This window comes from Stegostoma tigrinum, chromosome 1 (assembly GCF_030684315.1).
Source record: "Stegostoma tigrinum isolate sSteTig4 chromosome 1, sSteTig4.hap1, whole genome shotgun sequence".
Taxonomy (NCBI): domain Eukaryota; kingdom Metazoa; phylum Chordata; class Chondrichthyes; order Orectolobiformes; family Stegostomatidae; genus Stegostoma; species Stegostoma tigrinum.
The window spans coordinates 152,757,483-152,782,473 of NC_081354.1; the positions used below are offsets into that span (position 1 = coordinate 152,757,483).

The window sequence follows — 24,991 nt, forward strand, 5'->3', positions numbered from 1 at the left end:
ACAAAGACCTTAGAACAGTTTCCTGAACACTGACCTGCTGTGGGATTTTGATTTTTTGTTTCTTGTCCAATTAAGTATCCCTGTCAGCTTTTCTAAAAGTTCTCAACTGGTCAAGAATATTAGAAACGATACAGCACAGAAGGGGACATTTGGCCCATCATGTCCATGCTGATCCAAAGACAACCAGATGCCCTTTCTAATTCAAACTTCCTGCACACAGCCCATAGCCCTGCAGCTTACAGCACTTAAGGTGCAGTTCCAGGTACTTGTTAAAAATAGTTTGGGGTCTTTGCCTCCAACACTAACTCAGGCAGTGAATTCCAGATCCATCACCCTCTGTATAAAAAAAGATTTTCCTCATATTTCGTCTAATCCTTCTGCCACTTAACTTGAATCTATGACCCTGGTTTTTGGACTCTCTGTCAAGCAATGGGTTCCTCCTGTCTACTCTATATCTACCCCTCACAATTTTGTGTCCTCAATCATGTCACCCCTCAGCTTTCTCTGTTCCAAGAAAACAACCCAAATTCTTTCTTGTAGCTACAGTTCTCCAGCCTTACCCACATTCTAGTAAATCTCAGCAGTATCTCTCCAGGGTAATTACGTGCTTCATGATTCTGCGCACTGTTGCCTCTTGTGGGGAACAGCATAACTATATGGCATCACTATGGACAGTCACTAAGAACTTCAACAGAGAACTCAGAATAAACGGCTTTGTACAAATTGTGGTGTGTATGTAAAACTTGCTATAATTGGAATGGCTGAGGCAATGACATGAGTGCACTCAAGTGGAAATTAGACAAGCACATGAGAGAGAAAGAAATGGTTGTCTTTGACAATAGTTCCAGTTGTAGTTTTATAAATTTGAGTTCATAAGATTGTTATGGTTTGATTCGTACTTTCAACTTAGTGTAAAATGAAGGGAGCCACATGACCTGTTCTGAGATCCACTTGACAGATATTTGGATGATGTGATTATAAAAGATTAAAGGGAGGCTCAGACTGTCTTTCTGGGAAGAAGGTGTAAAGTGTTCACATTTCGTAGAATCATCACAGAATACCTACAAAGCAGAAGCACGTTATTCAGCCTGTTGAGGTCACACTGACCCTTCAAAGAGCACCCCCACACCCCAACCCTATCCTCGTAATCATGCATTTCCCATGGCTAATCCACTTAACCTGCAAATGCCTGGCCAGTCCACCTAACCTGCAGAATTGAAAACTAAAAGAACTGCGGATGCTGTAAATCAGGAACAAGAACAGAATTTGCTGGAAAAGCTCAGCAGGTCTGGCAGCATACGTGAAGAAAAAACAATCAGAGTTAACATTTCCGGTGTGGTGACTCTTCCTCAGAACCTAACCTGTTGTCTTTCGACTGTGGAAGGAAACCGGATGACCCAAGGGAAACTCATGCAGACACAGGGAGAATGTGCACACACCACATAGACAGTTGCCCAATGGTGGAATCAAACGTGGATCCCTGGAGATGTGGGGCAGCAGTGCTAACCAATGAGGCACCATGCCACCCCATTTGGAGACAATAGCATCTATACTCACATTAGGTTGGTAGGCTCCAAGAAGTGTGAAGACTGTCAAGTTATAAACAGTTATGTCATTACTGTCTATTTACTTCCAAGATAAAAGTGATCTGGGCTTTAAAAGATAGCATTACACACAAGTGACGTGGCTCTTTAAATCATGCTTGGTGAGAACAATTGTTTTTAGATCATAGTGACCATTCTTCAAATAAACTTAGTTCACCAGATCAAAAATGAAAAACAGCAATTCCAAGGGTTAATAAAATGTGAGGCTGGATGAACACAGCAGGCCAAGCAGCATCTCAGGAGCACAAAAGCTGACGTTTCGGGCCTAGACCCTTCATCAGAGAGGGGGATGGGGGGAGGGAACTGGAATAAATAGGGAGAGAGGGGGAGGCGGACCGAAGATGGAGAGTAAAGAAGATAGGTGGAGAAGGTGTGGGTGGGGAGGTAGGGAGGGGATAGGTCAGTCCAGGGAAGACGGACAGGTCAAGGAGGTGGGATGAGGTTAGTAGGTAGCTGGGGGTGCGGCTTGGGGTGGGAGGAAGGGATGGGTGAGAGGAAGAACCGGTTAGGGAGGCAGAGGGAGGCAATTCCAAGGGTTAATTGAGTTTTACAACATGTTAAACTTGAGAAAAATAAGAAAATGCAACATAAAACACATACGCCCACAGGTAATAAGCTCAAAAAGAATGAGATAAAGGATATCTGGCACAGAAAGGAAGGCAAAAACAGTTGCAGTTTAAAATTTTTAAGAATCCTGCAAGAATGAAACCCGAGTCCATATTCAGCTTCTCTGTGCTCTGTTTAGCTGTTTCCTTGTCTCCTTGAGTAGTGGAGCTTTCAGATAAGCTTGTTTTCATGGCCAGTAGTGGTTTTTCAAAATTGCTTTCAGATCAGTGCTGGTTTCAGAGATTAAAAATCACATGACACCACGCTATAGTCCAACAGGTTTATTTAAAGACACAAACTTTCAGACTGACATTCGAAGAAGGAGCAAGACCCCGAAAGCATGTGTCTTCACATAAACCTGTTGGACTATAACCTGGTGTCATGCAATTTTTGACCTTGTCCAGCCCAGTCTAACACTGACACCTCTGCATCTTGGTTTCAGAGATTGAGAGAGAAAAAGAGAGGTACAGAATAGCAGTAGGTATTCTTGTTATTATGACTTTGTGTTACTTTTGCTCTCTTTTTTCTCAAAGGTTGACGTTGACGTATTGTACCTTTGTGGATTCTGTGTTGTTTAATGTTAAGTCAGATAGTTGTAGGCAATCAGTTCTGAGGAAGGGCCACCGGACCTCAAACGTTAACTCTGTTTCCTTCACAGATGCTGCCAGACCTGCTGAGCTTTTCTAGCAACTTTATTTTTGTTTCACATTTACAGCATCTGCAGTTCTTTTGGTTTTTAGTGTTGTTGTTGTTGTTCTAGGTAATCTTTCATTTCTTAATATGCAAAGTTATCATGCAATTGTCAGTAAAGTCAGATGTTCAACTTTCTTGACACCTTACTGCATTTCACTGCCTGTTGATTAAAATGATAATTGCAATGTTGGCTTTGTGCATTTCCTGTGGGTTGCCAAGGCTTGTCAGGTGATCATAGTAGCCACTTTAGGTCAGTGTGTCCTTTTTAAAAGAGATAATAGGGACTGCAGATACTGGAGAATCCGAGATAACAAGGTGTAGGGCTGGATGAACACAGCAGGCGAAGTAGCATCAGAGGAGCGGGAATGTTGATGTTTCGGGCCTAGACCCTTCCTCAGAACTGGGGGAGGGGAAGGGGGTTCTGAAATAAATAGGGAGAGAGGGAGAGGCAGATCGAAGATGGATAGAGGAGAAGATAGGTGGAGAGGAGACAGACAAGCCAAAGATGCGGGTATGGAGTCAGTAAAGATGAGTGTAGATGGGGAGGTATGGAGGACATAGGTCAGTCCAGGGAGGATGGACAGGTCACGGGGTTGTGATGAGGTTAGTAGGTAGGAAATGGGGGTGGTGCTTGAGGTGGGAGGTGAGGATAGGTGAGAGGAGGAACAGGTTAGGGAGGCGGGGATGTGCTGGGCTGGTTTTGGGATGTGGTAGGGGGAGGGGAGATTTTGAAGCTTGAGAAATCCACATTGATACCATTGGGCTGCAGGGTTCCCAAGCGGAATATGAGTTGCTGTTCCTGCAACCTTCAGGTGGCATCATTGTGACACTGCAGGAGGTCCAAGACGGACATGTCGTCTGAGGAATGGGAAGGAGAATTGAAATGGTTCGCGACTGGGAGATACAGTTGTTTATTGCGAGCCGAGTGTAGGTGTTCTGCAAAGCGGTCCCCAAGCCTCCGCCTGGTTTCCCCGATGTAGAGGAGGCCACACCGGGTACAGCGGATGCAGGTGAACATCTGCTTGATGTGGAAAGTCTTCTTGGGACCTGGGATGGGGGTGAGAGGGGAGGTGTGGGGGCAGGTATAGCACTTCCTGCGGTTGCAGGAAAAAGTGCGTGGTGTGATGGGGCTGGAGGGGAGTGTGGAGCAGACAATGGAGTCATGGAGAGAGTAGGCCCTCTGGAAAGCAGACAAGAGTGGGGATTGTAAAACGTCTTTGGTGGTGGGGTCGGATTGTAGATGGAGCAAATGTTGGAGGACGATGCGTTGGTGGGGTGGTACGTGAGGACGAGGGACTTTTTTTTGGTTGTTATTGCGAGGATGGGGTGTGAGGGATGAGTTGAGGGAGACATGGTGGAGGGCATTCTCGACCACTGTGGGGGGAAAGTTGCAGTCCTTGAAATTTGAGGACATCTGAGATGTACGGGAGTGGAACGCCTCATCCTGGGAGCACATACGGCAGAGGTGAAGGAGTTGGGAATAGGGGCTGGCATTTTTAAATGCCTATTTTTGGCTCATGAAATTCTGAGGTGATGAAAGTCTGAAGCATTAATGTCAATTGATGAAAGATTATTATTGGCAGTCCATTTTCACTATGACTGTAATAATTGCAAGGTACTATTTCTACCTGGATTAAAGCCAATGTGATTCACATTATCATGAAGATGCACTTTGAATAGGGAGGGTTTCGACCTCCAGGAAAATCCAGGAGAGCGAGAGCAGATAACGGTCAAATGTCTCTCAGATGCACTATGCAGGAAAGCTAACACTTAGATTGAAAAGACAAATGAAAGATTTAAACAAGACTTCAAGTTTCATCTATCTTTTCCATATTCTAGCTTTTGGAAATTAAAGACATCAAAAAATATGGGGATAGCATGTGAAAATGGTGTTGAGGTAGAAGGTTATCAATAGTCTAGTTGTATCAATGGGTTTAATGGTCTACTCCTGACCAAATTTCTTACAGTCCAACTTTCAGCTAAAGGGAGGAATCTCTCCAGAGTAAAACCCGAGGAAGCTGAGAGCACTTTGAACTGGATCCAGAAATATTGAATGTCTACTTAAAATATAGTTTAAGATATACTTGTGATTTTTTTTTAGTTGTGTTGAAAGAAGGAACGCGGAGCTTGATTCTGTAGTTTACACAACAAGCAGCCAATGTTAGTACTTAACCAATGGTGCTTTTAGGTTATGTAGAACGTGAAACATCGTCAAGTCATCCATTTCACTTTTAGCAGGAAATTTGACAAACTTTAAAAAAGTTATTGGTCTCTGCAGAGACGACAGCAGAGGAAAGATGGGAGGGGCTCAAGTGCGATGTAAACACTGGCGTGAATCAGTTGGGATGAATGGTATATTTCTGTATCATATATTGTATGGTTTTCATACCTGTAACTGGGAATACTCTGATAATGTGGCCCTCAAAAACGCAACGTAGTGAATATACTTCAAAATATACCATGAATCATTGGGCATATGTATAAGCTGGACTTGATGTATAAGTTGATCTCATTTTCCTGACTCCAAAATCATGTTTTTGGAAACAGATCTAAATTGTTGAACCTTTGCAGTAACTCTAATTCCTAATTGAATCATTTATCTTGGTCACCTCCTACCTTTTTAATTCAGTAACATTTTTCCTTCTATAATATAACTTTGGAAAGCCAAACCCCATAGTAACAACATTTATTTGCAAAATCTTCATAGCACCACTAAAATGTCAGTACTGTTGGAGCATCATTCCTGTCCCGCAGGCCCGACCAACCCCCCTCCACCAACAATCTCATCCGCCTAGCCGAACTCGTCCTCACCCTCAACAACTTCTCTTTTGACTCCTCCCACTTCCTACAGACTAAGGGGGTGGCCATGGGCACCCGCATGGGCCCCAGCTATGCCTGCCTCTTTGTAGGTCATGTGGAACGGTCCCTCTTCCGCACCTACACAGGCCCCAAACCCCACCTCTTCCTCCGGTACATTGATGACTGTATCAGCGCCACCTCTTGCTCCCCAGAGGAGCTCGAACAGTTCATCCACTTCACCAACACCTTCCACCCCAACCTTCAGTTCACCTGGGCCATCTCCAGCACATCCCTCACCTTCCTGGATCTCTCAGTCTCCATCTCAGGCAACCAGCTTGTGACTGATGTCCATTTCAAGCCCACCGACTCCCAAAGCTACCTAGAATACACCTCCTCCCACCCACCCTCCTGCAAAAATTCCATCCCCTATTCCCAATTCCTCTGCCTCCGCCGCATCTGCTCTCACGATGAGGCATTCCACTCCCGCACATCCCAGATGTCCAAGTTCTTCAAGGACCGCAACTTTCCCCCCACAGTGATCGAGAACGCCCTTGACCGCGTCTCCCGCATTTCCTGCAACACATCCCTCACACCCCGCCCCCCCCACAACCGCCCAAAGAGGATCCCCCTCGTTCTCACACACCACCCCACCAACCTCCGGATACAACGCATCATCCTCCGACACTTCCGCCATCTGCAATCCGACCCCACCACCCAAGACATTTTTCCATCCCCACCCCTGTCTGCTTTCCGGAGAGACCACTCTCTCCGTGACTCCCTTGTTCACTACACACTGCCCTCCAACCCCACCACACCCGGCACCTTCCCCTGCAACCTCAGGAAATGCTACAATTGCCCCCACACCTCCTCCCTCACCCCTATCCCAGGCCCAAGATGACTTTCCACATTAAGCAGAGGTTCACCTGCACATCTGCCAATGTGGTATACTGCATCCACTGTACCCGGTGTGTCTTCCTCTACATTGGGGAAACCAAGCGGAGGCTTGGGGACCGTTTTGCAGAACACCTCCGCTCAGTTCGCAATAAACAACTGCACCTCCCAGTCGCAAACCATTTCCACTCCCCCTCCCATTCTTTAGATGACATGTCCATCATGGGCCTCCTGCAGTGCCACAATGATGCCACCCGAAGGTTGCAGGAACAGCAACTCATATTCCGCTTGGGAACCCTGCAGACCAATGGTATCAATGTGGACTTCACCAGCTTCAAAATCTCCCCTTCCCCCACCGCATCTCAAAACCAGCCCAGTTCGTCCCCTCCCCCCACTGCACCACACAACCAGCCCAGCTCTTCCCCTCCACCCACTGCATCCCAAAACCAGTCCAACCTGTCTCTGCCTCCCTAACCGGTTCTTCCTCTCACCCATCCCTTCCTCCCACCCCAAGCCGCACCTCCATCTCCTACCTACTAACCTCATCCCACCTCCTTGACCTGTCCGTCTTCCCTGGACTGACCTATCCCCTCCCTACCTTCCCACCTATACTCTCCTCTCCACCTATCTTCTTTTCTCTCCATCTTCGGTCCGCCTCCCTCTCTCTCCCTATTTATTCCAGAACCCTCACCCCATCCCCCTCTCTGATGAAGGGTCTCGGCCCGAAACGTCAGCTTTTGTGCTCCTGAGATGCTGCTGGGCCTGCTGTGTTCATCCAGCCTCACATTTCATTATCATTTAACGTTAGCTGCTTTGTTCCCTAAGCCAGAGCAATGCTCCTCAGCGTTGTTCTTTAAACCCTTAAACTGAAAATTATTGTTGGCAATATTGAATGAAAATTTGACATTCATATTGTGTATTCCACTGTTTGTATTTTAATGGTGATAAATTATTAAGCTGGGAGGAAATCCAAACAGCCTGTTCCTTTGCTGTGAGTGCAATAAAAGGACTTATTTTAAACCATATAACATCTTTGTTAAAACATTGGCCAGAAGAATGGTGTAAGATGACCATTAAGCATTTTCCTAAGACTATAAAGTTTGAGCTGTGCACTTGCAACATCTCCCATGAAATCATTGTATGTTTAATAACTTCTCTCCAGCTGACTACTACAACTTATTCCCAGAACAGAGTGGTACAATGTTGTTTCAAGAACTGTAATACAATTACAGTTTAGCAAGTTACAAGTTACAAGTTCTGGCACAGATTGTTCTCTCCTTGACCACACACACGACCAATTGGACGTCAACTTACAGACAAAAATCTGCTCAGGTAAATTATAATTGTCAAGCTCTCTTATTATATGAGCTGTATTTTTGTTTCCTGCGTTAGAGGTGACTAAATTTCCAGCAGTTTATGTTAAAATATGCGAAAGCTATTTTTGCATTCTCCAAAGTGTAATTAAGAAAGCAAACACAGCTTTGTATGAGTGGAGTCCTGTTGAAATGAGAAAGGAGAAGCTACTTTCCTGAGAATCTAAACAGGGTGGAGAGCATCTTTGGCAAGGCAACGTGGGTGAGTTGAAAAGGAAAGACAAGAACAGCAAAGAAAGACAGACCGGATAAGAAGGGCTACAGAAAGCTAATAAGAAACTTGCAGGTTGTTTTTAAATAGTCTTTACAATTATACTAGTTAAAAGAGGGTAGTCAGAGACAATGCAAAACTATTGAAAACTATGGTGATATTTAAATAGACGTGAGAAAATGGCAGACATTGTAAATCATGGTTATACATAAGTATTTACAGTGGAGGTTGGAAGAGGTGAGTATGCAAGACATCCAAGCAAGCTATTGATTTAGGGACAGGCAATGAAAGCAAAATAACAGGAATGAAAAAAAACTGACAGCACTAAAAGAGTGACAAATTCCCAAATGGTTTACAGCCCAGGATCTAGCATGGAGTGGGTGAGAACATTACAGGTGGCCTGATTGTAATCTTCCAAAGAGTTGAGAATCATTTCTTTAGATTTTAAAATTGGGCATATCTTTTTTTTATATTAGGAAGGTGCCAAAAGGAATTTTAGGTAAATTAACCTAATATGGGTTGTTGGGAAATTCGTAGTGTCTATAATTAAGGACTGTGTTACTGAACATCTTGAAAGTTTTCAGTTCAGCATGGATCAATAACAGGATTTGTACTTAGTGAGCCTGATCAAAGTTTTCTGAAGAAATGACTAAAGCAGTAGAGGGACTACCAGGAGGTATTTGATAACGTTTCTCATGAGACTTTTAGAATCATAGAATCTCTACAGTGCGGAAAGATGCCATTTAGCCCATTGAGTCTGCACTAATCCTCTGAAAAGCATTCCAACCAGGCCCAGCCTCCCACTCTCACATTTTACCATGGCTAATCCACATAGCCTGCATACTCTTAGACAATATGGACACTTTAGCATGGCCAGTCTGCTGAATGTGCACATCTTTAGGCTGTGGGAGGAAACCCACACAGACACGGGCAGAAATACAAACTCCACACAGTCACCCAAGGATATAACTGAACCCAGGTCCCTGGTGCTATGAGGCAGCATCAGTGCTAACCACTGAGCTGAAGCTTATGGAATTGAAGGTAATTTATCAACCTGGTTGAGAGCATTGAACCGGAAGTCTGACTGGCTCTCCAATGCTCAGGTCCGATAAAACTACCAAATCGTCGACAAAGTAAAACTTGGCTTTCTGTAATTTTATCTTGACTTATTACTTCTCTGACTGCAGTAGTGTTTTCACTATTGGAAGAGTAGTTTAAGCGCAGTGTAATGTTACTTTCTGGACTGGATTGCTTTCCATGCCTTCAGTGGGTGTGTTTCTACACTTAGTGTTACAAGGTGACGTTGGATTTGCCCAATTTATTATGATTGTCTTGGTAATTTTCACTAATGCATTAGTCCTTCATTTGCCTGTGGATAGCGTGCAGATAATTCACGGTGTTGAATTTGTCAAAACCTTTATGAGACAGCTAAATTCTTCACTTGTGAATTGAGGGCCAATGTCACTATCATAATGTCTGGAATGTCTTTGATATCAGCTGGTCTTACACTCAGTAGTCAGAATCGCAGTCATTGTAGTGGCAAAGTAATCAGTTCCTGTGGGAGTGGAGACACCTATTCCCAGCTTCACTGTCTGGGATAAGACGTAATTCCAAAACCCCGCATGTTTCTATCTCTTTGCCAAAATCCACAAACCTGACTGCTCTGGTCAACCCATTGCCTCCATCTGCTCCTGCCCCACTGAACTTATCTCCACTTATCTCGATGCCATTTTCTCCCCCTTGGTCCAGGAAGTCCCCACCTAGATCCGTGACACCACCCATGCACTCCATCTCTTCCAAAACTTCTGATTCCCTGGTCCCCAATACCTCATCTTTACCATGGACGTCCAGTCTGTATACACTTGCATTCCCCATACAGATGGCCTAAAGGCCCTCCACTTCTTCCTGTCCCACAGGCCTGACCAGGCCCCCTCCACTGACACCCTCATCCGCTTGGCTGAACTCGTCCTCAGCCTAAACAACTTCTCTTTCAATTCCTCCCACTTCCTAAAGACAAAGGGGATGGCCATGGGTACCTGCATGGGCCCAAGCTATGCCTGCTTCTTTGTAGGTTACATGGAATAATCCCTCTTCCAAATCTACACTGGCCCTATCCCCCACCTCTTCCTCCATTACATCAATGACTGTGTCAGCATGGCCTCGTCGTGCTCCCACGAGGAGCTTGAACAGTTCATCCACTTCACTAACACCTTCCACCCCAATCTTAAGTTCACCTGGATCATCTCCAATACCTCTCTCTCCTTCCTGGACCTCTCTTGTCTCCATCTCTGGCAACTGCCTGGAAACCAATATCCATTTCAAGCCTACCAACTCCCACAGATACCTAGAATACACCTTCTCTCACCCACCTTCCTGCAAAAATGCCACTTCCTATTCCCAATTCCTTCGCCTCTGCCGCATCTGTTCCCGAGATGAGACATTCCACTCGTGGACATCCCAGATGCCCTCGTTTCTCAAGGACAGCAACTTCTCCTCCACAATGGTTGAAAACGCCCTCGACCGCCTCTCTCATGTTTCCCGAAGCTCATCCCTCACACCCCCTCTCTGCAATAACAACCAAAACAGAATCCCCGTTGTCCTCACATACCACCCCACAAACCTCTGGATCCAATGCATCATCCTCCGATACTTCCGTCATCTGCAACCCGACCCCACCACCAAAGACATGTTTCCCTCCCCACCCTTACCTGCCTTCTGGAGGGATTACTCTCTCTGTGACTCCCTTGTCCGCTCCACACTCCCCACCAGCCTCACCACCCCGGCACTTTCCCTTTCAACCGCAGCAAGTGCCCCTACATCTCCTCAAGAAAACCTTGCACATTAAACAGATGTTCTCCTGCACATCTGCCAATGTGGTATACTGTATCCACTGCTCCCGATGTGGCCTCCTGTACATCGGGAAAACCAAGTTGAGGCGGCTTTGTGGAACACCGACACTCGCTTGTCGAGAAATGACTGCACCTCCAAGTCGCGAACACTTCAGCTCACTCACTCCTTGGACAACATGTCCATCCTGGGCTTCGTCCAGTGCCACAATGATGCCACCAAAAGGTGGCAGGAACAGCACTTCATATTTCGCTTGGGAATTCTGCAGCCCAACAGTATCAAGGTGGACCTCACAAGCTTCAAACTCTCCCCACCTCCGACCGCATCCCAAAACCAGCCTAGCATGTCCTCACCTCCCTAACCTGTCCGTCCTTTCTCCTAGCTATCCACTCCTCCCACCTCAAACCCCACCACCCATGTCCCTGCCTCCTTGACCTGTCCGTCTTCCCTGGACTGACCAACCCCTACCCTAACTCCCCACCTACATTCACCTTTACTGGCTTCATCCCCACCTCCTTAACCTGTCGTCTCCTCTCCACCTATCTGTTCGCTTATCCATCTTCCATCCGCCTCCCCATCTCTGTCTATTTATTTCAGAGTCCCCTTCCACTCCCCCATTTCTGAAGAAGGCTTCAGACCTGAAATATCAGCTTTCCTGCTGCTCTGATGCTGCTTGGCCTGTTGTGTTCATCCAGCTCTACACCTTGTTGCCTTAGAATAGTTAAGTGGTTGTTTTTGCATGACGCAGACTCGATGTTCGATCTTCTGCGTTGTAGATGTCTGTAACTCAGGTTTCTCTGTAAAGCACATCTCTTGCCTTCCTCAGACATGATGCAATTCCTTGATGGCTTGCATTGATGCACTTAAACACTTCTTTTCTCAACTCATGAGGAGTAATGACTCTCTTGAGCTATCACATCAACTCTTTATACCAAAATCTCTCTTATAGCAAATCATGTCCTTGATGCTTTCTGGCTGTCCCTTCACCACTGCATAACATGTGGACGCTTCCACCTTGCTGTTTAGTTTACTTATTTGAAGAAGATATTTGTTTCTCAGTTTCAATGTTTTTGCTGGGCTGGTGATATCTGGAGAAATTTCAACCGTTTTGTCTCGTTCAATCTGAAGGTTTGACACTGTATCATTGCATCCTCAAATATCTTCATTGGAAGTGCTGCTCATGAAATAATGTTGTTGATGAACATCTCTTTCCCTTGCTTAAATGTCAGTCCAGCTGATATCGTTGCAATATTCTTTGTAATGGCTTTAGTGCAGATAGAAGTGGTTTGAAGGAAATGCTTTGAAGTGGAATGCTTGGACTCCACTGTCACCTTGCGTCTCTCTAAGAGAGGTTGATTAACATTCACAAACAAAGACATTGGTCAGACAGTCTTCTACAATATAAGTATGATGTTCAGTTTGTATTAAAACCCTAGATGCTTGTCCTAGCTGCATAAGTGTTGTCTCACCCCAATCACACCACAGTGATTTCATAAACAACCCTGTAGCATTGGCGTTCTTTGTGCCCCAATACCAATGCCACTGCACATTCTTAGGAGAGACTTTTTAATAAACGCTCACACTCTGATCACAAATTATGAAACAGCATTGCTGAACAGTCTGCGTATCCAACAAATCATTGCACTGCCTTCACATCTGTTAGTCACTACATCTTTGCTACAGGTCTCTCATTGTCAGTGGTCCTTTTGCTGTTAGTACGTGACCTGTGTACTTCAAATGTCTGTCCTAAAGAACAGTCATATTGGACTTAGAGTCATGGAGTAGAAAGCATAGAAACAGGCCTTTCAGCTCAAACTGATCCCTTATTTCCCACTCAGCTAGTTTCAATGCCTGCATTTGGTCCATATCCCTCTAAACTCTTCCCATCCATGTACCTATCCAAATTTTTTTTAAAATGTTGCTATTAGACCTACCTCCACCATTTTCTCTCGCATTCTATATACCCCTAGGCCATCGCTGGGGAAGCAATGGCATCGTGGTATTAGCGCTGGACAGTTAATCCAGAGACACAGATAACATTCTGGGGATGGAAGTTCGAATCCCGTCACGGCAGATGGTGGAATTTGACAATAACAATGATCTGGAATCCAGAATCTAACGATGACCATGAATCCATTGTTGAATGTCAGGAAAAATCACTAGTGTCCCTGAAGGAAGGAAACCGACATCTTTACCTGATCTGGATTACATTGATTCCAGACCCAGAGCAATGTGATTGTCTTTTAACAGCTCTATGGGTAATTAGGGACTGGCAATAAATGCTGCCTAGCCAGCAATGCCCTCATCCCATTAACAAATAAAGAAAAATCATACAATCACCACTCTCTGCGTGAAGGCATTGTCCCTCAGGTCCTTCTTTAAATCTTTCCCCTCTCGTCTTAAACCTATGCCCTCTAGTTTTCAATTCCCCATCACTGGGAAAAAGACTATATGCATTCATACCATCCATACCCCTCATGATGTTATACACCTCAATAATGTCACCTCTCGTTCTCCTACATTCCAAGGAATAAAGTCCTATCCTGTCCAACCTCTCTCTATAATTCAGGCCTACTAGTCCTGGCAACATCCTTATAAATCTTCTTCACACATTTTCCAGTTTAACTATATCTTTCCTATTACAGGGTAACTGAAACAGTATACAATATTCCAAGTGTGGCCTCACCTACGACTTATACAGATTTAACATAATGCCCCAATCCTATACTCAGTACCACGACCAATAAAGATCAACATGCTAAATGCCTTCTTCACCACCCTGTCCACCTGTGATGCCGCTTTCAATTAACTATGTACTGATACTCCTAGGTCCCTCTGTTCCACAACGCTCCTCAGGACCTTACCATTTACTGTATAAGTCCTACCTTGGTTTCACTTACCAAAGTGCAACATCTCACACTTATCTGTATTGAACTGCATTTGCCAATCCTCAGCTCACTTCCCCATCTGATCAAGATCCCTGTGTAATTTCGGATAACCTTTGTCACTATCAACGATATCTCCTAATTTTGTATCATCCACAGAATTACTAAACATGCCTTCTACATACATATTCAGATCATTTATGTAAATCACAAATAGAGAAGGTCCCAACACCAACCGATGTGGCACACGACTAGTCACAGGCCTCCAGTCCGAGAAACAACCTTCAACCATCACCCTCTGCTTCCTACCATTTAGCCAATTCTGAATCCATTTAGCTAGCTCTCCCTGGATCCCATGCAGCCTAACCTACATGACAAGTCTGCTATGCAGGATCCTGTCAAAGGCCTAACTAAAGTCCATATGACAACATTCACTGCCCTACCCTCATCTGTCATCTTCATTACCTCTTTGAAACACTCTAAAAGATTTGTCAAACATTACTTCCTGCACACAAATCCACTTTTAGGCTGCAAACACCTCCTCTCTGGTAATACTTAAGCAATCCAAAACATCCCCAGTTGTTTCCCTTATTTCCTTAACATCTATGATTCTTTCCTCAGTAAACACTGAGGAGAAATATTTATTAAAAATCTCCCCCACCTCCTGTTGCTCCATACATAGACAGCCATGCTGATCTTTAAAGGGGCCTAGCCTCTCCCTCGCCACCCTTTTACTCTTACCACGATTATAGATCTTCTTTGGATTATCCTTAGCTTAATCTGCCAGATCCATCTCATACCCTCTTTTTACTCTTCTGATTTCCCTCTTAAGTATGCCCCCACACCTTTTGCTGTCATTTAAGGATTCATTTGAGCCTGATTGCGTAAACCCAATGTATGCCTCCTTTTTCCTGACCATAGCCTCAATGTCCCTCGTTAAACAGCAATCCCTAAACCTGCCAGCTTTACCCTTCGGACTCTTGATATCACACTTTTAAAAGCTTCCCATTTGCTAATTGTTCCTTTTCCATTAAACTGCCTCACCCGATTGAACTCTGCTAGATCCTGCCTAATGGTGCCAAAATTTGCCCTGCTTCAGGTCAGCACCTTAACCTGTGGATCTGTCCTATCTTTTTCCATAACTTTGTTAAAACTAAGAGCGTTATGGTCACTGGAGCCAAAGAGCTCTTCGTCTGACACTTCAGTCACTTGCCTGACCTTTTTTCCTCAGAGGAGTTCCAGTGTTGCACCCTCCTGAGCAGGTCCCTCTACATATTGATTTAGGAAACTTTCTTGGACACTTTTGACAGATTCCAACTGTTCCAGGCCTTTTATACTCTGGGTAGCCCGGTCAATACAGGGGACATTAAAATCTCCAACCAATATACTCTATTATTCCTGCAAGTATCTGCAATCTCTCTATACATCTGCTCCTCTGGTACTTGCTGGCTATTTGGGGGTCTATAATACAGGCCCAACGAAGTGACCACCCCCTTCTTGTTTCTAAGTTAGAACGATTTGGCCTCATTTGATGACCCCTTAAGAATATCCTCCCTAAGCATTGTTGTTAGCTTGAAATGTTAAACATAGAAACAAAGAAAATAGGTGCAGTAGTAGGCCATTCAGCCCTTTGAGCCTGCTCCACCATTCGGTATGATCACGCAATTTCAGTATCCTACTTGTGCTTTCTCTCCATACCTGTTGATCCCTTAAGCTACAAAGGCCACAGGCCTTGAATATATCTAATGAAATGGCCCCAACAGGTTTCTGTGGGAGAGAATTCCACAGGTTCACAACTCTCTGAATGAAGAAATTTCTCCTCATCTCAGGCCTGAATGGCTTACCCTGTATTCTTCAACTGTGACCCCTAGTTCTGGACTTTCGTAACATCGGGAACATTCTTCCCACATCTAGCCTGTCCAGTCCCATCAGGATTTTATATGCTTCTGTGAGATTCTCCCTCATTCTTCTAAATTCCAATGGGGACAAGCCCAGTACATCCAGTCTTTCTTCATTTGTCAGTCCTGCCATCTTGGGAATCAGTCTAGTGTACCTTCCTTGGACTCCTTCAATAAGAAGAATGTCCTTCCTCAGACTAGGAGACTAAAACTGTAAACAGTACTTAAGGTGTGGCCTCACCAAGGCCCTGTATAGTTGCAGCAAGACATCCCTTCACCGATACTCGAATTGTCTCAGTTTGAAGGCCAGAACACTATTAGTGCTCCTCACCGCCAGCTGCACCTGCATGTCAACCTTCAGCGACTGTTCCACCATGACACCCAGCTTTTGTTGCTCTTAAGCTTTTCCTAAGCTGTCACCATTCAGATAATAATCTGCCTTCCTGATTTTGTGACCAAAGTGGATAACCTCACATTATATTGCACTTGCTAAGTATTGGCCCACTCAGCCAGCTTGTCCAGGTCACCCAGCAGTCTCTTAACATCTTCCTCACAGCACACAGTGCCAACCAGCTTAGTAATGTTGGCAAATTTGGAGATACTCCATTCAATTATTTCATCTAAATCGTTCATGTACACTGTGAACAGCTGGGGTTCCAGCACTGACTGCTGGAGGACCTTGTCAAAAGCCTTTTGAAAGTCTAGATACACAACACCCAATGATTCACCCTTCTCCACTCTACTGGTCACATCCTCAAAATCCAGAAGATTTGTCAAGCATGATTTCCCTTTAGTGAATCCGTGTTGACGTGTACCAACTCAGTCACTGCTTTCCAAATGCTCAGTTATTACGTTCTCAATAATTGACTCCAGCATTAACTGTCTTTCTGTCTCCACAAGGCTACTGACTTGAGTTTCTCCAACACTTTCTCTTTTTATTTCAGATCTCCAGCATCTTCAATTTTTGCTTTTATTCAGGCTACCGCATTTTTTTCTTGTTCAGATTCAGGTTCATCTAGTGACCTCTCTCTAGCAGTTATTGGAGATTTTGATTGTGGTCTGCAGTGAATTCATCCATGAAGCACCCACATCCATAGATTAATAGATTATCCACGATTGCTTTCAGTCCAGGAAACTCACTGACTATCTTGTGCTGATTGTGATAATATTGTTCTAGAACAGTAGAAATACCAAACACTATGCACAACAAAGTGTACCTCCTTAGTAGTTTCTAGACTGTAGTTAGAAAACTGCTTTTGTTCAGCTGCACTTGCCAGTAACCATCTGTGGTTATGACAGTGGTAAAGATCTTCGCATCAGTGAGTTGTGGCAAAATCTCTTCAATGATTGGAATGGGTTACTAAGAGCACTTCAAAGCTTTATTGAGATCCTTTGGACCAATGCACACTCTCAGCTTCCATTGCTACAATGCTGCTAATCCAGTCTGTAAGAGTTGTTCTTCCCTGATTATTTCCTTCTGTTGCAGCTCTTCTACATTTGTTTATAACTTGAGTGAAGACTGGAACTCACCCAGCAGATGCTGATTTATTCTCACATTTTTATCAATTTTGAGATATATTCACCAGAATGACTTCCAGGTCCTATTAAAATAAAACATCGCAGCAGTTGTTTAGGATCTGTTCGGCTGTCTTAATTGCTTAAGCATCACTACAGAGCTATTTTGGTATGTGTAGGGTTACTAGTCCAAGCTTTAGACTTGCTTGAGCTGGGAGGAGTAGATTTTGTCAAATGTCTAATGTTTGGAACTCCAGATCTTTATTCTTACCAACGAATTGTGTTTCCAGCTCTATTTGCCCTCTTTGGTTGATTATCATTCCATCACATAGCCTTAAGCCTAGTTTTCACAGCCATTTCATATTAAACCCATGAACAATGTAGCATGAAACACCAATGTTTTTCTGACACTTCGCAGTCAGTCAATGCTCTCCTTCTGCAGTCATTATCCTAACAGTCAAAAACAACTCATCACCTTTTGATTGAACCATACCAACTCCACAGCTGAGAATGATTTGTCTGAAACATTGGCTGAAATTTTTATCAATTTTGAGATATATTCATCAGAATGACTTCCAAGTCCTATTAAAATAAAACATCTCTGCAGTTGTTTAGGATTTGTTCGGCTGTCTTAGATGCTTAAGAATCACTACAGAACTATTTTGGTATGTGTAGGGTTACTAGTCCAAGCTTTAGACTTGCTTGAGCTGGGAGGAGTAGATTTTGTCAAATGTCTAATGTTTGGAACTCCAGATCTTTATTCTTACCAACGAATTGTGTTTTCAGCTCTATTTGCCCTCTTTGGCTGATTATCATTCCATCACATAGCCTTAAGCCTAGTTTTCACAGCCACTTCATATTAAACCCATGAACAATGTAGCATGAAACACCAATGTTTTTCTGACACTTCGCAGTCAGTCGATGTTCTCCTTCTGCAGTCATTATCCTAACAGTCAAAAACAACTCATCACCTTTTGATTGAACAATACCAACACCCCAGCCGAGAATGATTTGTCTGAAACATTGGCTGAAATCTCTCCAGCAGCTATCTTTAAGCTTGTTTTGCTTCTTTATAGTTAAACACTTGTGTACAAAATGATCCAGTTTCTTGCAGTTAGAGGTCTAACTGGATGCCTTCAAGGCAGAGATCGACAAATTCTTGATCTCCAAAGGAATCAAGGGCTACAGGGAGAGTGCAGGGAAGTGGCGTTGAAATGCCCATCAGCCATGATTTAAATGGCAGAGTGGACTTGATGGGCCAAATGGCCTTACTTCCACTCCTATGTCTCATGGTCTTATGGTCTACTTACCCCTTGCTGAATGTACTTTTTCCATTCTGGCGTTCTGAAGAAAGGTCCCTGGGCCTGAAACATCAACAGCGCTTTCTCTCCATAGATGCTGCCAGAGCTGCTGAGTTTTTCCAGCAATTTCTGTTTCTGATTTCTAGCATCTGTTGTTCTTTAACTTTTAATGCTTTTTCTCTTTTTGTGTAGTGCCCTCTCTGCAATGTTTATGTCCTGTCCTCTGGCTTTTATCTTTCTGTTAGTTCTACTTCATATTTTTTCCATTTTCTACCAACTGTTCTCGCCTTACAGTTTTCTAACGATGTGGGCTATGGTAGGATCTGTCATAGAATGACAAGAAGTCCAGCAAGGTATATCTCGATGTTGAGAGCATCTCACTCACATGTTTTATGCTTTGGCAAGCAGTATGGTGAAATTGAAATGAGGCACCAGTGAATTGCCAATTAAGGGAGATTATTGCTTGTTTTAGCACCTTAGTAACACTGCAAATTGCCTCATTGATATTCAGTATCCTATCTTACCAAACATGACAAGCTATAAATCAAGAAATCTTGATGTGAAAATCATAGCAGGTACCTAGCAATTTCAGCTCACTGCTTGCTACAAAGGACTCATTGCTGGACAACAGACATGGTACACAGTGATAATGGGAACTGCAGATGCTGGAGAATCCAAGATAACAAAGTGTGGAGCTGGATGAACACAGCAGGCCAAGTAGCATCTCAGGAGCACAAAATATGGGTTAACTTCCAAGAACTCTCATTGTAAATCTCCAATCCACTGACTGGATGCTTCTGCACTTCACGGTTGCACCTCGAATAGTCCCGGCAATGATCATTAAAATGCTGTGCGAGGACACTATGCATTCAGGGTCAAGCACCTAGCTCATGGATCAGGTCAGACTTCATCTCCATGTTCTTCGCTTACTGTCATATCACTGACTCACTCTGAGCCTTTCCTCTCTTTTATGCACCATCCCCCCCCTTAGCTGGAGCTACCAGGTTCATATTATTTCTGTTCTGCTGTATTGTTTAGCACAGGCACAAAAGCGAGAAGCTTGTTACAGTCGTCAGCAGTTTGAGTCATGGTGGGGAACCAGATTTGTAATTCAGAGGATGAGATATTCAGCCTTGCAATGGACACAAACGGGAGTGAGGTTGCTTGTAAAGAAATGCGTTCGATGGAGCGTAATTGTGGACACAGAGAAGGTTTGAGGTGTGTATACTTCAAAGCTTAGACGCATCAGAGATAAGGCGGATGAACTTAGAGCATGGGTCGGTACTTGGAACGACAATGTTGTGGCCATTACAGAAACTTGGGAACTCAGGGACAGGACTGGTAGTTGGACGTTCTGGGATTTAGATGCTTTAAAGGAAATAGGGAGAGTGGAAGAAGAGGCAGCAGAGTGGCATTGCCAGTCAGGACTAGTGTCGAAGCTACTGAAAGGCAATTCGAGAATAATATGTCTACAGAGTCAGTCTGGGTTGAGATCAGGAACAAGAAAGGAGCAGTCACTTTGTTGGTTTTTTTTTACAGACCCCCTAACAGTTGCAGAGAAGTAGAGGAGTGGATTGGGAGGCAGGTACTGGAAAGGTGCAGAAGTCACAGGGTTGTATGGGTGACTTCAACTTTCCAAATATTGATTAGAAACATTTTAGATGTAATAGTTTAGATGGAGTGGATTTTCTCCAGTGCTTTCAGGAAGGATTCCTGACACAGTATGTGGATAGACCAACACTAGGAGAGGCCACTTTGGATTTGGTGGTTGGCAACGAACTGGGCCAAGTGTTAGATCTGTTGGTGGGAGAGCATTTTGGCGATAGTGATCATAACTCTGTTACTTTTACAATAGTCATGGTAAAGGATAGGTACATACAGCAGGGTAAGGTTTATATTTGGGGGAAGGGTAATTACAATTCTGTTAGGAAAGGACTGGGTAACATAAATTGGGAACAGATGCTGTCAGGGAAGAGCACTATTGAAATGTGGAGATTGTTTAAGGAATGCATACTGTGTGTGCTCGATATGCTTGTCCCTAGCAGGCAGGGAAGGTGCGGTTGAGTGACGGAGCCATGGTTCTCGAGAGAGGTCAAACGTCTGGTTAAGAGCAAGAAGGATGCTTATGTAAGGCTTAGGAAATGAGGAACGGAAAAGGCTCTAGGAGGATACAAGTTATCCTGGAAGGAGCTGAATAAAGAGCTTAGGATAGCTATAAGGGGGCATGAGAAAACCTTGGCAGATGGGATCAAGGAAAAATCCAAGCCATTTTACATGTACGTGAGGAATAAGAGAATTGCCAGAGAAAGGGTAGGGCCGATCAAGAATTGTCAAGGGAATTTGTGCACGGACCCTAAAGAGATGGGCGATGTTCCTTAATGAATACTTTTCTTCAGTATTCACAACTGAGAGGGACCTAGTTGTCAAGGAGGACAGTATGAAACAGGCTGGTAGGCTAGTGGAGGTCGATGTTAGTAAGGAAGATGTACTAGGAATTTTGAGGAACTTGAAGACAGACAAATCCCCTGGGCTTGATAGGATTTATCCAAGGATTCTATGGGAAGAGAGGGAAGAGATTGCAGGGCCTTTGGTGATGGTCTTTTCGTCCTCGCTGTCCACGGGTATAGTGCCGGGAGATTGGAGAGAGGCAAACGTCATTCCCTTGTTCAAAAAAGGGAATAGGGATAACCCCGGAAATTACAAGCCAGTTAGTCTTATGTCAGTGGTGGGTAAATTATTGGAAAGGGCTCTGAGAGATAGGATTTATGATCACTTGGAAAGGCACAGTTTGATTCATGATAGTCAGCATGGACTTGTGAGGGGTAGTTCATGCCTCAGAAACCTTACTGAATTCGTTGAAGAGGTGAACAAACATGTGGATGAAGGTAGAGCAGTGGATGTGTTATGCATGGATTTAAGTAAGGCGTTTGATAAAGTTCCCCATGGTAGGCTCATGCAGAAAGTAAGGAGGCATGGGATAGGGGGAAATGTGGCAGATTGGATTAAGAATTGGCTGACACTTAGAAGACAAAGGGTGGTAGTGGACAGAAAATATTCAACATGGTGCTCAGTTATGAGCGGTGTACCACAAAGATCTTTCCTGGGTCCTCTTCTATTTGTGATTTTTGTAACTGATTTGGATGAAGGAGAGGAAGGGTGAATTATCGTGAACGATACAAAGGTGGGTTACGTTGTGGACGGTGTGGAGGGCTGTTCTAGGTTGCAAAGGGGTGTTGATAGGATGCAGAGCTGGGCTGAGAAGTGGCAGATGGAGTTTAACCCTGAAAAGTGTGAGGTGATTCATTTTGGAAGGACAAACTTGAAAGCAGAATACAGGGTGAACGGAAAGATTCTTGGCAGTGCGGAGGAACAGCGGGATCTTGGGGTTCATGTTCACAGTTCCTTGAAAGTTGCCACCCAGGTGGATGGAGTTGTTAAGAAGGCTTATGGTGTGTTAGCTTTCATTAATAGAAGGATTGATTCAAGAGTCGTGAAGTAATGCTCCAGCTATACAAAAGTCTGGTTCAGCCACATCTATAGTATTGTGTCCAATTCTGGTCGCCTCATTACAGGAAAGATGTGGAGGCGTTGGAAAAGGTGCAGAGGAGATATACCAGGATGTTGTCTGGAATGGAGGGAAGGTCCTATGAGGAAAGGTTGAGAGAGCTAGGGCTTTTCTCTTTAGAACGACAAAGGATGAGAGGTGACTTGATAGAGGTGGACAAAATGATCAAAGGTATAGATAGAGTGGACAGCCAGAAACTTTTTCCTGGAGTAGAGATAGCTAGTACGAGGGGGCAGAGTGATAAAGTGAGTGGAGGTAGATATAGGGGAGACGTCAGAGGTAGGTTCTTTACTCAGAGAGTGGAAGGGGCGTGGAATGCATTGCTGGAGAGGATAGTGGAGTTGGCCTCATAAGGGGCATTTAAGCGGCTATTAGATAGGCATATGGACGATACTATAAGGAAGGGGTGGAGGTTAGATAGACCTTAGCATTCAGCTAAAAGTTCAGCACAACATCGTGGACTGAAGGCCCTATACTTTGTTGTACTGTTCTATGTTCTATGTTCTATGTGTCAAGTCAAGAGAGATAGCCACACATACAGTAAGTCAAGATCAGCCTCCAATTTCAGTCCAAGCCTTTCGACACGGTCAGCCACTCAGGTGGCCAGAGTCAGGATGCTCTCCACATGAGGGGTGAGGTATCAAATGTTAAGCAGCCTACCACCTGGCTGGGGGCTATTTGCCTCCTTAGTAGTAAGAGGAAACTTGTATTTCGTAAAGTGTGTGGTACTTTTGTAAAGCTGTTCTCAGGTCTCCTTTCCCTTCCTGAGGTTTTTGCAGCCATAGGAATCTATATCCACTTCAGCCATTCTGACCTCTGCCACAGCTCCTTTAATTATAAATTCTTGCGACCATATAATCAACATGGGGAACCTGCAGCTTTTCCATGGCTCAGTCACAGATCCTCAGGAAACCCTGCTGAATGGCTATCTGGAGATAGTCAGTCAGATAACTGAAAGTATGACGGAAGACATAATGTTTTGTAATTTACTCGTGGAACATAAGTTTTGAGGAGTGTTTTAAAAGCTAAACATCCCACCATTTGGAAGTTCCACACTGTGAGATATGAGATGGAGCTGCTTCTACTTTTTGTCACTTTCTTTTTGAAACTAGAATCCTCATTGTGAAAAATGTAGTTGATACTCAGGAATCAACGTCAGTTGGAATCTGTTAGAACTTTCCAAAAGCAGTTATGTTATGAAAAATTGCAGTGTCAAACATACACTAATGTTAAAACAGCTGTGTGAAAATTAATAAAATGCAACCTTTAAATGTGGTAATGAACTAACACATAACGATTTGTACCATTTTTAAAAACCAGAACAGGAAATTCTAGCTAAAATAATTTTAAATTGGCTTGCACACTGAAATAGTAAACAGGTTAATGGAAAGAAAGATTTAAGAAAGGGATCAAAATATTAAATCGCTTAAAAATAAGTGTTATAATCAGACTCAAACAAAACATTTCGTTAAGTGATTTTGGCATCTATGAATTTCAGGACTACTTGCCTGCTCCAGCACAACAGACTGTCTAGGACTAGCATGCTGAATTGCATCACAATACTGGCAACCATCCTTTAAAAAACAAATCTGAAAAAATTGGATTTTTTATTTGATCAGATGATACCAAATTGAAAAGAGAATTGATAGGAAGAACTTTGAGGAACTGCAGTCAAAAATGCAGCCAGTGCTGATGAAAGAGAATTATTGTAAACCCCACCACAGACAAGAATATATGGCTAAGATGACGGATCTTTTGAAATCAATAGCTATTTTATCAGTTTACCTGAAGGACTGGAAGGGAATTATCTTCAATACTTGGCAAAAATGGTATATTCCAGTCGTACCCATTTCCCGAGCTGTATGGGTTCTACTTATAATGCTCAAGCATTCACTCTCCTGATATAAAGATGAAGACATTTTAGAGCAAATTATTTCACAGACTATTTTAATTGTCAGTAACCTTCATGCCAGATCCAGAAAGGTGCTGCACCCACTCCAGAATTTTACCTGAATTATGTTTCTTTTTATCCTCCAGCAGCAATTTGCAAGGGGATGTGAAAGGTTACTCACAAATTTAGTATCAGGATTGATAATCATGCACTAAGATGGGAAGAGTTTAAACAGACCTGAACCAAGGCCTCCCTGACCCAGCTGCTGTCAGTGAGTTACCCATACTGCCTCCATTTTCTTTATCTTCTGTCAATGCAAGGACCCTCCTCTCCTCAGGGGTCATTCAAATTGGTGCCCATGATAAAAAATATCTGCTGCTAAAACAAAGAAACTTTATTCAATAACATTTGAAATCAATTTATATATATATATATTTATATTAATACATAATATATATAAATATATGTGTGTGTGTGTAACTTTTTTAAAAAATTGCCATTAAAGATCCTTCCCTGTATTAGAATAATTCTGTATAACATGGGTCTTTATTCTTTCTCTGGAATAAAACAAAGCATCAATTTGGTTATATTCTACAGGTATAAATATGTGTGAGTGAATATATTCACTTGTGGACTAAATAGCCTCTTGTGGTCCTTGTGAGAAAAAGCCGTCAACCTGTGGTGTTCCTAAAACAATGATTCTTTTTATCTGTAATTTGTATATATATTTACAATCACAAATGCTTTTAGAAGATTTCCTGGTAACTCAGAATTTTATTAAGCTGCAATGGCATTTGCTCGATACAATATACATCAGACATCTTTTGAAATGCTTCAACACCAGGTGTGTGGGGGTGGAGTTAGTGGGGCAGGGAAGGTCCTTACCTTATTAGGCAGTGGTGTCAGTGGGAA

The 24,991-nt window shown here is 43.5% G+C and overlaps 1 protein-coding gene across 2 annotated transcripts in view; it reads right to left on the reverse strand.

Moving 5' to 3' along the window:
• st8sia3 (ST8 alpha-N-acetyl-neuraminide alpha-2,8-sialyltransferase 3) overlaps positions 1–24,373 on the reverse strand; it is a 55,749-nt gene extending 31,376 nt beyond the window's left edge. The window contains exons 1-2 of one of the 2 annotated variants that reach the window (XM_048553713.2): positions 24,198–24,298; positions 23,974–24,086 (exon numbers count right to left, since the gene is read on the reverse strand). In XM_048553713.2, coding sequence (XP_048409670.1) covers positions 23,974–24,086; positions 24,198–24,287 — 203 coding nt within the window. In that variant the 5' untranslated portion in view covers positions 24,288–24,298. The other variant, XM_048556304.2, reaches the window with a different exon arrangement.
• Between the last annotated feature and the right edge of the window lie 618 nt (positions 24,374–24,991).